This window comes from Seriola dumerili, unplaced genomic scaffold (genome assembly GCF_002260705.1).
Source record: "Seriola dumerili isolate Sdu_G_001 unplaced genomic scaffold, Sdu_1.0 BDQW01000149.1, whole genome shotgun sequence".
NCBI lineage: Eukaryota > Metazoa > Chordata > Actinopteri > Carangiformes > Carangidae > Seriola > Seriola dumerili.
The window spans coordinates 8,090,189-8,105,351 of record NW_019174404.1 but is presented as its reverse complement, the minus strand read 5'-3'; the positions used below and the strand labels follow the sequence as shown (position 1 = coordinate 8,105,351).

Genomic DNA, 15,163 nt, shown 5'->3' with positions numbered 1-15,163 from the left:
TTTGTGTGCAATAAAGAAGAGGACAGGACAGGGACCCCCTATAGGCAGTGCATATCTGCCTCTAAAAGCATCACTCAACTTTATGTTCACTTCTGGTTCCCCTAGCCCGGCTGTGTTTCTTCCATTAGTATCTGCTCATAAAAGGTACTGGGGTTGTAAAGATGTGCAACAGACAACTGCTGGATGGTCACTCACCTTAACATGGAAATCAGGTGTTTCTATGTACCTGCAGGCACTCACATAGCTTAAGCTGTAAATAAAGGAGTTTACGTACATAGCTTAAGTTAAAGAAACATATATTGAGGATATAAAGTTTGGGTTGTTCAAATTAATAACAAGAATATATTCAAAATGTTATATCAAAACTTATTTATTCATAATAAACAAATATACAAAATTGCACTGTACAACAGAAATTTTCTTTTAAATGTTCACCATGTAAAATGTGGGATAGAACACAACTGGCGATCCTACAGTGCATGAAGGTGATACAGAGATAATTGATTTGAAATTTATTTGACTGTAACATTAACTCTTTGGCTCAACAGATGCCTTAATCCCTGTGTACATTAGGTAACACAGCTGTTCATTACAGACTAGGTTTATAAATAACTACGTGAACTATGATCACAATTAGTCACTTAATCGATCCATTGATAGACACAAAATTAATCGCCAAGAATTTTGAAAGCCAATTAATCATTTTGATTTGTGAAGCTTCTCATATGTGATTCTTTTCTTTGGCCATTTTTTGTAATGTTTAGTTGGCTGACGATTAAGCAAATCCTTAACTGCAGCACAGACTGTAAAGTATGATCTAAAATATCTGAAATGTTTCCCACATTCAACACCATGCAAACACGCCGAGGAGAACTGTTGGCACATGAGGTTTGCGGGAGCTGTGTTACAAATGCGAAGATTTAATTTACAGCTACTTAATTATAGTTATGTAGGATAATTCACATAAAATAAGTGGATGCAATGTGTTGATAATAAACATGTGATGAAATTTAGTTGTGGTGTGAGCCCTTGCTTCGATCCTCGACAAATTTTCTAATGTGAAGTGAAAAGGGTCAGAGTGAGGCCAGCTTTAATCAGGAATGATCCTGTTCACCCCCCTGGAGAGGCAGTGAGAGGGCACTGAGTGACGCAGGTGAGAGACAGGCGTCTACCCGGACCGCACCTCGCTTATCTGCCTGTGTAACTGAGGAGGAAAGAGTGACAAAGGCCAGGGCTTTGGGTGTGATAAGGAAGGGCCTTATGTCCTGCTTTGGTCGCCGGCTCTCACCCTGGCTGTCCATTGCAAGAGGCCATCCAGGGGCCACGAGCTGACCACAACCAGGAAAGCCTCCAAGAGTGTGTTTTCATATGCAGGTATGAATCTGACCCTGTGCTGTCAGATATACAGAGTGCTGGTGTGTATTTACATGTGGTGGCTTTGGGGCATTGAAAGAGAGGAAGAAAGGGAGAGACAGACAGAGACAGTGGGTCAGGTGGAGTTCAGGGCAGATTTTTTGCCAGTAGTCTCACACTGCAGGAAAACCAAATTGCTTCCGGATCTTGGTATCCACCCCTGTATAGTTCAGTGTTCCTACCCTTTCCGCCTCCTTGCCTTCCTCTTTCTTTCCTTCCATTCATCCTCCTATCTTTAATTATTTGTTTTCTTGCTCCACTTCTCATCTCTTCTCACTCTTTGTCCTTATTGTGGCTCTTGTGGCAGTTGGTCCTGCTGGGCGGCATGGCACAGGGTGACAATGTCTGCAGGGAAGCAGTCTTTGAGCAGGATACCTCTGTCTCTCTGGCAGTCCAGCTCTCCTATGAAACCGTACCAGTAGATCACAAGGCCTGGACCGAACCTGCGGTGCAGAGCAAAAGAAACAAAGCCGGTATTTTCTTAGTACATCACCGCTGTCATATCAGAGAGTTCTGAGGTAGCTATCAATGAGTTATGCAGGTGCTTTCAAATTCAGATCTGCAAAATGCTTACGGCTGTTGACTTTGGATTTGGAAAGCATAACAAAAAAAACAGGAACAGGTTAGTGAAGAGATAGAAAGATGGAACACCAGTGAGATTGATCTAAGAGTGACAGGGTCACTTAGGTATTTTCCTTTGATCACCATCCAGGAAACTTGTACTGAATCAGACAAAAAAAAGCCGCCAGGGAGATTAAGATCTTTCTGACAGGGTGATACACACTCGATCACATTACAATGGCAGTGAAATAACAATAATCTGTGAAATAACAAAGCTCTGCACCAAGGCCTCCGGATCCTGTCGTCGGAAGCCCTTGGCACAGAGCAGAGCACACAGAGTTCAACACAAAGTCTGAGACTTAAACACACCGCATCTGGTGGTTAATGTTAGCCAGTCCAACAGTGTCCAGCTGTTTCATTCACATTCACTTTGAAAGCCAAAGCAACTTTGCCTCAGTTGGCAAGCATTGCTGTTCCTAAGAGCTATAAATAATGACTTGCCAAGCAACTGAGAAGTCAAGTTCAAACTATATAAATGTAAGGTGTTTTTATTTTTTTTCCTTTCTTCTATCTTTTGGTCTCTCCCTCTCATCATTTTGCTGCTATCGTGTCTTATAAACACTGTAGCTACTGTACACCTGAGGGTCTGCTGAAAGGTGCAGAAACAATTAAAATGGAGGAGTTCTTTACTGGGAATGTGCAACGTTACTTCACTACTCCTCCTCACAAAGGCAATGAATCATCTTTCAAGCTATTTATTATGCCCCAAAGAGCCACCGGTGGCCCCTCTCTGCCTCATATAGATCATACCTATTCTTTGAACATTAGCTGCCATGCATAAAGACATGTCACAGTTGAACTCTGAATGGAGAGACAAGCAAGACCAGATTCAGGGGGCTGACAGTGCTTTCGGTCCCAGACACTCTATCCTCAGACAGTTAACAATGTTGCTGGGTCTCTGGAGACCTAGACAGGAAGCTAGCCAAAGGGCCACAGAGAGCAGCAGCAGTTCAGCTCCAAGGTAAAGTGCATAAAACCTTGAACCTGTGATCAATCATTTCATATTAAAATACTGACTCAAACACCCTATGGTGTTGTTTTAATAATAATTATGGGACTCTTTAGTCTTTTGCGTGGGTATAATTTATGAGATTATTATAAATACCTAGATGGTTAACCTTACATCCTGGACAAGGTATTTTAACCACATAAATTATAAATGCGAGTGCAAGAATCAACTGTCATGACATCGGCAGCCATATGTATGTATGTATGTACTGTACCGTGTTGACCGGGCCTTGAGGCAGTGCATGTTCTACATATAGTACTTGTATGGAGACAGACACATGCACGAAAAAATATGTGACTCTACATGCACACACCCCTCCCTCCAAGAGGCCCTTGCAGCAGTACATGCTTCTGCAACCCCATCCCCGCATTCTGCATTTTACAATGTGTGATTTACGGTGCTGTATCTATGAACAAACAGGCCAAAGCTAACAGCCCTGGAGAAAGCCCACAGATGCACACTGCAAGTTCACCACAATGTCACACTCATAGCTCAGCCTCTCAGCACTGCACAAAGCTCAAGCTCCCAAACTCTCATCGTTTCCATGGTCCACTGCTGCACATGGCCGCCAACTCTTAATATGGAAATGTTATGGAAACAAAACCTAAACATTTACATTAGATGACTTTAGAAAAGGGGTTATGCTCTTCTTTTTATTCGGCTGCCGTGCTGTATGGCTTTCCTGTGCTCTGGATGGGGAGGTGAGGCAGAGAAGGGGAGAAAAGAGAAAAGAGGCAGCCTTCAATAGATAAGGCAGTGGTGTACGATACATCATGTTCCGGGTCTGTCAGGGGAGGCCGAGCACAAATTGAAACACGCAAAATTATAAACACAGGGGAGCCATGTCACCAAGGCCTTTCCATATCCTAAAGAAAATAAATGGACTTTGAATCCTACTCAGAATTAATACAAGTCAATACTACAGGGACCTTGAGGTAAAAATCTGAGGCTGGGAATAGAAACAATAACACAGAGGGGGAAGGGAACGGTCAGGGGCCAAGACTGGGCCTGATGGCTATGGGATGAGATTCTTAAGAAAAAGTTCCAGGCGGCATCCAGACACTGTAAAAAGCTATTACAAATATAAAGTACACAGTATAAAACCTTATGTACTACTATTCAGTCTCTCTGAAGTTTATGTGTAATGCCTGAGGAAGTGAATGGAAGTTTGGTTTGAATTTGTAGGCAAATTGGTGGTTTATTATGTGGGCTGGCTCATCTTAACCTGGAGTGTGCTTATTACACACACCACCTCTAAGTCAGAGTCAGCCATCTTCCAATAAACACCTAACTATGTAACGAGTTGGTGAAATTGTTTGTGAAATGTAGCTAATTTTAGCAAAGGGGGCCGCTTGACGAGCCTGGGCGTGGATTGCGGCTGCCAGCCATGCTTTCGTTAGTGTTAATGAGCGGGTGGTGGTCGCATTTAAAGCAGGTGCCAAGCAGCTTACTACCGCAGCTTAATGAGAGCAAGGCACTCAGGAACAAAAACCCTTGAATGGAGAAGAGGGAGTGTTATTAGTGTCTGCCTGCACACACACAGCGAGGCGAGACTCACACAGAGCTAAGAGCAGAATGAAATCTCTGCATCTTAAATGAGATGAGAGCGCTAGTAAAAGAAAAAAAAAAAATTAACTGCTAAAGCTGAAGCACACGTTGTAACCTGAAGAGAATGTGGAAATTTGCTTTCTTGACTTTATTTCTCCCCTTTTTCATTTTTTGAGAAGTCTAAGGTTGCTGGAGGTCAGACAGCCCCTCACTCCCAAGAAAAAAAAAAAAAACTAAAAGAACATTTCTACCGAATACACAGATCAAGGTTAATTTGATCTGCCACGTTTGGTGAGAAAAAGCTTTACTAAAACTGGGGGCCCAGCACTTCTGCCAAAACACATTTCACGACATGATGAATTATCAATAAAATCAAGATGAATTTACGCTCGACTTTAAAACACCCTCACTTCATTTTACATACCACACAGGCCCATTTTAAACAAATGCCCCAGCAATGATTTAGACAGCGTAAGCCTCTACCTGAGGGTGAACTCTATGTCTCTGAGGTCTCCCCACAAAGACCTCTTTGTTTTCAGCATCCATACATCAGGTCACAAGGTAGGGCCACTAAAGCACTGCCAAACATTAGCTTTAGTCAGTCGTTTCTCTGCTCCCTGACATGCAGTTATGGAACCAGCTCAACTTCTTTTAAGACAAAAAGCAGTGAGAGTGTTCGGGGTGAGATGTATAGAGGAATAAAAGTCTCCGTGTTTGAGACAGAGGAACTGTGTACACAGCAAAAGAAAGACAATGTGTGTATTAGTGACAAATGGCCTGTTCTTTCGAGGTCAGTCTCTGCTACAGGCAGCTGCCTATAGGAGTTTATTTACAGGGTCAGATAATGGTTGTGTGATGTGTTTGTATGTGTGGAGTTTTAGAAGGGGGTAGTGACCCAGGGCCTGCATGCCAGGTGATATGGCCCTGGAGCTGATCATTGGACATCCAGCTTGTGTATTTTAATGGCCATGCAGGAGCTGTTCGTCGCAAGTCAGCCGGCCTGATGATGAAGACGGTCCTGATAACACAAGCTTCCGTGCACACAAATAGGGTATTTAAAGGCTGACTCTGCCCGGAGGGGTGTCCTCGAACGGGGAGGTAAATAATCCCTCGTGCTACAAGTTATACATCCTACTGCCCATAAATAACAGGAGAAGAATGGACAAGTTAACCTCCCTCAGACGAGTTATTAACATGAGCAGAGCTAAGAATAGAACACCTTTTGTTTTTTCTCACTGCCTCTCCGTTTGTCTTTACGGCCAAAGAAAAGTTCAACTCTGCTCAGGTATGTAAAACACAAACACAAGGCAACTGTAGCACCCAGCTGTATGTCTCCCAAACCTACACAAGCATCATAATTAAGGTAGAATAGAGGGCAATAAAAAATAAAACATCTTCCGCCAGGTGTAATTCTTACTGACGTTTTTATGTTTTCTACCGATGGAGTATGGAAATGGAACATGACGCGGATGTGGTACGTCTCTGTCACTGTTGGAGGCAGAGAGAGTGTTTTATGTGTATGTATTGTATGTTAGGTATTGTGCAGTGTGAGGTTTAACAGAGAGGTGTGGAGGTGTAATGTGTGAGTTTGAAGGCTGTGGGAGGTCAGGTCCAGTCAGGGTGTTGTGAGTCGTATGATAGCAAGAGCTAATTTACGCTCACTGATGCAGGATGCCAACACCACAACAGAGACCAGGGGATTCCAGTGCTTTATTCACAGCTGCTCTAAGCTCTGTGGACATGCCCTCAGCTCTGTGACCCACCACAAAATTAGTCAACTTGATCCACCTTTAGGAATACTCAGATATACTTTATCGTGAGATATACCACCTCCAATATTTGCATGAGCAAGCGCAAGCTGTGCTGGCTGTAACAAAGCTTCCTTAACAAAACCTGTCAAATAGGACCCTGCCATATTGACAAAATCAAATATAATGATTTTTTTTAAAATATATATAAAATATATAATTGAATCTTTAATGTAACATGTAATATTTGGGAGGGGACTATTACAGCTTTCGGAAAACACTAGTTTGAGAAATAAAAATATCCTGTGTGGATTTGATAACAAAATCAGTATTTTGTCAACATCACTTACCTACAATTGCCAAATAAATTTCTCTTTATTATAATGCAGCCCTGAGACAAAAAAGACCTTTAGTAATTTATATTCCATACTCCCAATCATGATACAGTGCAGTGTTATACCAATATGCTGCCCAGCTCTATAGACATAATTTTCATTACAGGTGTGTTTAAGATATGTCAACTTACTGCATTAAAACAACTGTAGCACACTATGGGCACACACTATGCACACTGAAGGGGGATGAACAAAACGTAGTTACCATACACAACTGTGATGAATGTTAACTTCATGGTACTCGTAGCAAAATCTACTGATGATCTACTGTAAGTTGGTTAAAACAAAGTGTAAGGACAATTTAAAAATACCAGTAACACCAAGCTTTGCACTAAAGTTATTTGACTTTTGCCTTAATAACAGAATGTACCAATTAGCTATTTATTTTCATTATTTTTTTCTTATCCTAACACCTTCCCCCACAGTATCACAGTACTATGGGATTCTGCAGTCTTTATCTCCCACTAACGAATTATCACTTTCTGACCTCTCACCTCAACCACCTACTCACATTAACCTAAATCTTATCACCTTACACACACTCACAATCTGACAGACCCTATATCAATGCTGATTGATAACGTGTCTAACGCATGATTATGTCAATGAGCAAACAAGCTTTAACTTTATTTTTATTTTTTGTTGGCACAATAGTAAGACAGCCCTGCTTCACAGCACCATTCGGTCCCGGTTAGGATCCGTTTGTACAATATCTTGCTTCCCAAACGTCCTCCGGCCAAAGGGAAAAGTCTCAATCAGTGTTTGGAACTCGTTAGGGTCCTTAACTGAGCATGTCGCCTACCACATTAGCAACACATATCTGAGGGACAAGTGTGCGCTGTGTGTGTAATGTGTGCTGGTCCCCTCTCAGATCTACAGCGTCATGGTCCAACGCACTTTGACACGCTCTGGTCTGCTTTGGATGTGGACTGAAAACAAACAAAGTGTGGTCTGGTTTCGGTTTTGTCTGTTTAGTGTTCAGAAGTCGGTCCAAACAACACCGAAGACATTGCATACAATCCAACAACATTCCGACGACAGCTCTGTGATGACACCACAACAATCTATATTAAAGTTATGGAACAACTTGTACCTTGTAACTTGTACTTGTAGCATCAGTCCTCTGTTACAAATTCAATTACAAAATTCAGACTTGATAATATGAATGTAACGATAAAAATGCTCCGTCTCTGTGTTATTCTCTGGCTGTGTAAGGGGTTAACATTTAAATGGTCAGAGCTCACCTGATCTTTTCTCAGATATCGACTCCCCGTCCTCTGTAATGACCCTCTATATCATGAAAATGGCTTGATCTCTTCAGTTATGACACACTGAGTGGGTATTCATTAACACTTGATGCTGATATTATTAAATTCTATTATGGGAGCGGCTGCAAATGGTGTCTGCTCTGCAAGCACTGTACTGAAATCATGAGTAGGCAATTATGAGTCCGGATGACTGTAAATACATTTTAAATGCACACACTGCTCAGAATTAAGATGACCTTCATTATATCTAATATGGGAAATAAAAATAACAGAAGAAAAATGTCTCTGAGGCTTTCACTGTTTTCAGATGAGGCTTATTAGTCTCCAAAGCCAAACACTGGCCACAGTGCTAATTTGCAGATCTGTCCAGAGAGTCCCTCTGGCCTTTGATGAGTCTCCATGTCTGTAAGTTTTGCTTGGAGACAGGAAGCTCCCCGCGGTGGCAGGCGAGCAGGCTGGGGGCTGGGAGGCTGTGCAGACAAGAGAGGACCACAGCGTCAGGGGGATACATGCTCCTTTAACCTGTTATTGTGAACTCCCAGCAGCCCTGGCCGATAATTGCCACCTGTCTCTGGGGAAACGCAGTCAAACGCAGGCAAAGGGACGGCCATTTTGTGTCTGCTGTTGCTCCTCGCCCTGCGTAGCCCTGGTCCTAATCCTGCCCTTAACCCTGGCAGCTAATGTGTTTTCAATTTAGGATGATCCCCCACTACAACCACGGCCCTAATCAACAACAGTTTGTACTGTAACCCTATCTGCCCTCACTAGGGCAGCGTCGGCCTGACTGGGCGCCTGCGAACCTGATGTGTCCAACAGAGGAACAGTGTTGTGTGTGTATATGTATGGATGATATCATGTTTATATGTGAGGTCACATGATGTGTTCCTGATATGTGGCTGTTTGTCTTTCACATATGCAAAACACCCACGTGCCTAACGCAACACTCTCACACAAGCAAGCCGCACATGATGCTGCATGGACCCATATCTATACCAGTCCTGCTAGATCTTAGTGCTACATTCAACACCATCGTTCACAAGATTTTATTATAGAGACTGGAACATGTCATTGGGATTAGGAAATACACTAAACTGATTTAAGTCATATTTATCAGATAGATTCCAGTTTGTTCATGTTAACAGTGACTCCTCCATGCATACAATAGTGTTGGAGTTCTACCAGGTTTTGTGCTAGGACCAATACTTTTTACCCTATGTGTGCTTCCTGTAGGCAATATTATCTGGAAGCTCCACATAAATTTCCATTGCTACACAGATGACACCCAGCTGTATTTATCTACAACGCCAGATGAAAGTAATCAGGTAGTCAAACTTCAGGCATGTCTTAAAGGCATAAAGGCCTGGGTTAATTTTTTACTTCACACTACTTTACACTATCTAATCATATAGATACTTTGGATGGCATTATCTTGGCCACTTTAAGTAGCCTAGGGGTAATTTTTAACAATGACAAGTCCTTTGCCACACACATTAAACAAATAAAAGTCTCTACAACAGTCCTGTCTCAAAAGGATGCCAAAAAACGAATCCATGCATTTGTTACCTCTAGACTGGACTCCCTAAAAATCCCTATTATCAGGATGCCCCAAATAACTGTTAAAAGCCTCCAGTTGATCCAAAAAACTGCAGTACTGTCGAGGACTAGAAACATCATATTTCTCCTGTGTTAGCTTCTCTTGCATTGGCTCCCTGTAAAATCCAGAATAGAAGTCAAAATCCTTCTCCTTATGTATAAAGCCCTTAATGACCAAGCTCTATCCCATCTTAAAGACCTCACAGTACCCCCTATTATCCCAATGGAACAGTTTGTTGTCAAAATGCAGGCTTACTTGTGGTTCCTAAAGTTTCCAAGAGTAGAGTGGGAGGCAGAGCTTTCAGCTATCAGGCTCCTCTCCTGTGGAACCAGCTCACAGTTTGTGTTTTGGGTAGCTGACATCCTCTCTACATTTAAGATTAGGCTGAACACTTTACTTTTTGATAAACTTATAGCTTGGTCTGCCTCAAGTGAGCCCTGAACCATCCCTTAGTTATGCTGCTTTAGGCCAAGGAAACTGGACAAACTCCCATGAAGCACTGAGCGCTTCTTCTCTCCTCTTCTTTTTCTCCCAATACATTTATATCACACTGCTTTGTGTCTTCTCTCTCCTGTAGTTTGTGCTTTTCCTCTTTGTCCTCATTCTGCAGGTATCCCTGGCTCCACTTATCATTATTATTATTATGACACCTGTCTGACTATTATTATTACCATTATAAAAACCGGTCTGATAGCGCTTGAATACAACAGTATATACAGCTGTTCCTGGTCTCTCTCTCTCTTCTCTCCCCCTTTCTCCTCTCTCCCCTATTTCTCTCCTCTCAATCCAAACAATCCACCCTGAGTCTGGTTCTGTTGGAGGTTTCTTCTTGTTAAAAGGGAGTTTTCCCTCCCCACTGTCACCATGTGCTTGCTCATGGTGGGAACTGTTTGGTTTCTCTCTAAAATAATTTAAGGTCTTGACCTTAGTCTGTAAAGTGCCTTGAGATAATGTGTGTTGAATTGAAAGGTAACTTTACAAACTAAACAGAAACATTTAATGATAAACGGATATAAAGACAGTGAAGGCCAGTGCCTTTAAAAAAAACATTACTGAAGAAAGAAAAAGTAAGAAAATATTCCTGTTACTCGTTTTCAACAAATACCTGATAAAGTTGCTATAGTTAATTCTAAGTGACATTTTTACAAAGTGTTGAATGCACTTTGCATATTTTTTATGTCACACCCAACTATCCTTTATTTTGCAAAGGAACTTGCATTTACATTCTGAAAAAGCCAAACGCTCCACTGGCTCCATCTCAGAAATCAATCTAATAACTTCTGCTGCCACTTCGGTGAGTGCTGAATCAAAAGTTAGGCATTGAAAGGCAGGTGTGAATGTTTGTTGTGTAGGGCCTCCTTGCCTCTGCATCCATGAGCAGAACCCTGCCCCAAAATTAGAGTGTGGCCTCTAATGTCTCCCTGGGAGAAAAAGAGGCCTGGCTTTCGTCCAAGTCAGCACCTTTGGAAGTGCAGTCGTGTTACCACCACTAAATCAACATGTCAGCACCCGGCCCAGTGAACTTCTTCACCCAGACTCTGCCGCTTACAGCTACCTCACACACCTAATGAATTGGTGTGAATGCCCATCTGTCTGCTAAAATGAAAAGGGGAAATGAGATATGAAGAGAAAAAGGAAAAAGAAGATTTCTTTTTCAGCTGTTGCATGGAACATTTGAAGTCCACCAATATGATTATCATCACCAGACACAGAAACACTGTATTAGTGCTGTACCTTGAACAAAGAACTGCTGTGACAAACCAGCCAATGCCAGGTTAAGGTATCCTCGCCATCAACCTTGGCCTCTGAGTCCAAAATGGAACTGTCCCAGTTTGGGGGGCGAATTTGGAGACTGACGCGGGCGAAGGGCCACAGAAAGCCGTGTGCTTACTCTGCAGTCTGTTTACATTCCTGAGGGTAATTTTAGCCCCTAGGGGGGAGCAGAGCAGGGGGGCCGACATGTCGTTGGGGCTTGTCAGTGGTCGACGGGCCAGCCGGCGCAGTGGCGGCACCTGGACATGTGGGTGGTACATAAAAACACACACATACATACATACACACACACTCACACAGACCTCCAGCAAAAAGAACCACTGGAACTGTTCTCTGTGTTTGTGCCACTCAATTATTCATCAGGTTTAGTATTTGGAAATTTTTAAAGAAGCAGCTTGCATCTTCTGCATGATATCAATGGCTACTTTGTGACTGGACTGAACAACTATACAGAGACAGCAGCAGGCCGAGAGGGTGTAGTGCTGCTAACAGGCCCACCACTGAGCACCATTAGCTTTGGACAACACAGGATATAGCCGGTGTTTTCACTGATGATCTGTGGTGCAAATCTAATTTCATTGTAGTTTTTAAAAATTTGCTATGCAAACAAAACAATAATCCCAGCTCAAGAACCGCTGAGGGCTTCTGTGCGTGTTGGGATTTGCCTTTTTATTACTCCCAGCCCAGAGTGTCCCTTCAAAGGGCAAGAAAGCAAGATGTCCATGAGTATTTGCGGTGTGAGTGCACGTGTAAGAGAGAAGGAGAGAGAAAGAGAGAGAGAGACAGAGAGAGAGGGAGGGAGAGAGAGACTCAGAGCTTATCGAAACTAATTAGGCGAGGGATCAGGATGGAAGTTAAATACTGGGCTAGATGTAATGAAAGAAGCAGAGTGGGGGACATCTAGGGGTCAGGCCCACACCAAACAGTGGTCCTCAGGCAATCTGGTATTGATTTTCACTCGTTTGGGGATGAAGGTGGACGGGGGGAGGGAGTCATGGAGGGGGAGAGAGAGAGAGAGAGAGAGAGAGGGAGAGAGAGAGATGGGGAGAGGCAGTAGGGCAGAGTCTAAGGGTCTCATGAGTTGTCAACTTGACAGTTTAACCCCTTTTGGAGGAGAACAAACAAACAGAGGGATCTCCTGGGCTGACAGCGTTGATCTGTCATAGCGATGACACTGCAAAGCCCCACACAATGCCCACACAGGAGAGGAGAGTGGGGAGGAAAGGGAGGGCGGGTTGATACAGATATGCAGAGGCACATTCCCTAACACTAAGAAAACAGGACTGTGCTGAAGATCCGGCAAACCTGATCTATGAATATCTGCACCTTAAAAAAAATTCAATGATTAGAATACATTTCCATTGAAGCTGTTAAATTTAAGAATGTATATACAGGCTAAATATCGATACATTCATACAGTCTGTGCATGATATTTCTCTTATTGATGATGTTCTGTAACTGTAGTAGATGACAGAATGCACATATATACAAAAGAGGGTCAGTTATGTTTTGGTCTGTCTCCAACTCGAAAAGTTTGTGTGTGTCTGATAAAGCAGTATGGATCACTGCCCACAACCACACAGAGACACAGACACACAGATGTCAGCGCTCCTCTCTTGTCACTCAAACTTTGAGGGCCGTCACCCCGAGCACCTTCCTTCTCATGTCCTTAAACACTTGAAGACCCCTCTCACTTTTCCCCTCAGACTGCCTCATCGCTTTGTCACATTGCCAAAGGGGACTCCATTAGCCTGGCCATGCACAGAGCCCCCAACTCTCACTTACGTGCACACACACACACACACCCAAACACACACACACACACACACACACACACACACACACACAGAGGGAGGCTGATGCGCGCAGCCAAGGCTGTCCACATCAAATTAGAGTGGCCCCTATTGTCCCTATTACGGCCTGGGAACGCTCCATCATGACGGATGCTACGGGGTCCCTCACTTGTCAGGAGTTGTCAGACAGATAGGGAGTCTGGATACACACAGCTGACAGGTAATCTTAATGTCTTCAATTAGCCCAATTAGGCCTGTCATAAACAATTCAAAAAGTGCTCGACCAACACAAACAGATAAACGCACGCACAAGCGCACACCGGCACACACACTCGCACAACATGGTCTGCGGGGTATTAATGAGAAGTGTAATGGGTATATCAGCGGACGGTTGACTTGTCTTTTGTTTCAAGGAGGGGTGTGTCCCCCATCCCTTGCTCTCAGCTGTGCACTGCTGGCTGCTACCTGGTCAGTTCAAATTGTACCATCTCCTTTCATTAGTGCATCGCTGCCTGAGAATCTGAAAGGCCGTGACAAAATTCATTTGAGACGAGTGGGAGCAGATTGCCTGAAGCAGGTGCTATAAGGGAGATAAAACAAAAGCAGCACCTTTGTGAAGCTCTGTGTGTGTGTGTGTGTGTGTGTGTGTGTGTGTGTGTGTTTTCTATCTGCGTGTGTGTGTGTGTGTATGTGTGAAGGGTTTTTCCTGGTCTTCACATTCTGTTCTTTTCCTTGCTATGGTAAATGGGTAATGACACAAAAGTGCTTCTGAAAAAAAAGAAATAAAGAACAGGGACCAGAGAGGAGCCGGCCCAGCGCACACTCGGAGCGTTTACAAAGCTGTGGTGAAATCTAAATATTGTTTCTAGCGTGACTAAATAGGCCAACACCTTTCTGTGCTGAGGATGTGCGATAGCTAACATTGTTTGATTTGGTCTCTCCTTTATAATATCTTATCGCAGAGCAATGGTGACACCCACACTACATCACCAGCTTTTGTCCTCTAGCCGTTTCTTTAAATTCATCTATTTGCATTCACTATCAATTTCTTTCTCTCCAGGGACACAGGACACGTTTCAGGAACTGTGAAGCACAAGCTAATGTTTAAAACAGAGATTCCACAGTTTGCAAACACAAGAGCCGAGCAAAGTTAGCATCAATATTTGAACAAGAACTTCACATCAACACTGCCTTGATCTTATGTGCAGAGTCCCTGAAATGCCCCCACATCAAGCAACAATGCTGACACTTTCAATGCAGTGCTTATACACTAAGTCTCTGGGCATTCTGGGCAATGTTGTACAAAGGCAAAAAAAAAAAAAAGAACAAAATACATCAACACAGAGGAATTCGGTTAAAACCGAGGCAATATGCTGAATGGTGAAATCCCAAGGCACTTTCTCATTCAAGGAGTCAAACTGGGACGAGAAGACAAACCAACTGCTATCAGCAAGATCTGTGATGGACCTCTAACTCTACTTCTGATCTTTACCTCAAGTGACGGCTGGAATGCCATGCAAGGGAAAAAAAAAAAAAAAAAAAAAAAAAAAAAAGAAGGAAAGAAAGAAAGAGAAAAGCCGTCACTGGGAAGTTGTAATAGGAAATTGCTCTTGGCAACTATTTGTTCAAGCACCAGATTTTTTTCGTCTTTATGCCAACCCAGCGAGCCCCCATTGGAAAACAGGGCAGGTCCCCCTAATGAGTAATCTATTTCAAAGCAGTCGTGTCTGGGCATGACAGTTTACTGAGAGGCTTGAAGAACTGGTAATTACCAGTGTTACGGGGCAATTAATGCATATTACACTGCGGCACTCATGGCGGTGACTGTCAGCTCCCCAATAAAAATGAGCACTCTTCAGCTAAAGGGTGACATTAATTGGGCCCTTAATGACTATGCAGAGGAACCAAGCCAAATAGGAACAAAACAGGGGACTCGCTCTGACTCCAGCAGAGGGATGGAAATTGGACTAAAAATGAGATTAATTGCTGTTTAGAAAAAAA

At 43.1% G+C, this 15,163-nt stretch overlaps 1 protein-coding gene across 4 annotated transcripts in view; it reads right to left on the bottom strand.

Annotated features, from left to right (window-relative positions):
• Positions 1–405: 405 nt before the first annotated feature.
• cunh15orf41 (chromosome unknown C15orf41 homolog) overlaps positions 406–15,163 on the bottom strand; it is a 55,828-nt gene continuing 41,070 nt past the window's right edge. For all 4 annotated transcript variants that reach the window (XM_022750750.1, XM_022750749.1, XM_022750751.1 and 1 more), the window contains one exon: positions 406–1,856. In XM_022750750.1, the coding sequence (XP_022606471.1) occupies positions 1,700–1,856 (157 nt within the window). In that variant the 3' untranslated portion in view covers positions 406–1,699. The remainder of the gene's footprint in view (positions 1,857–15,163) is intronic.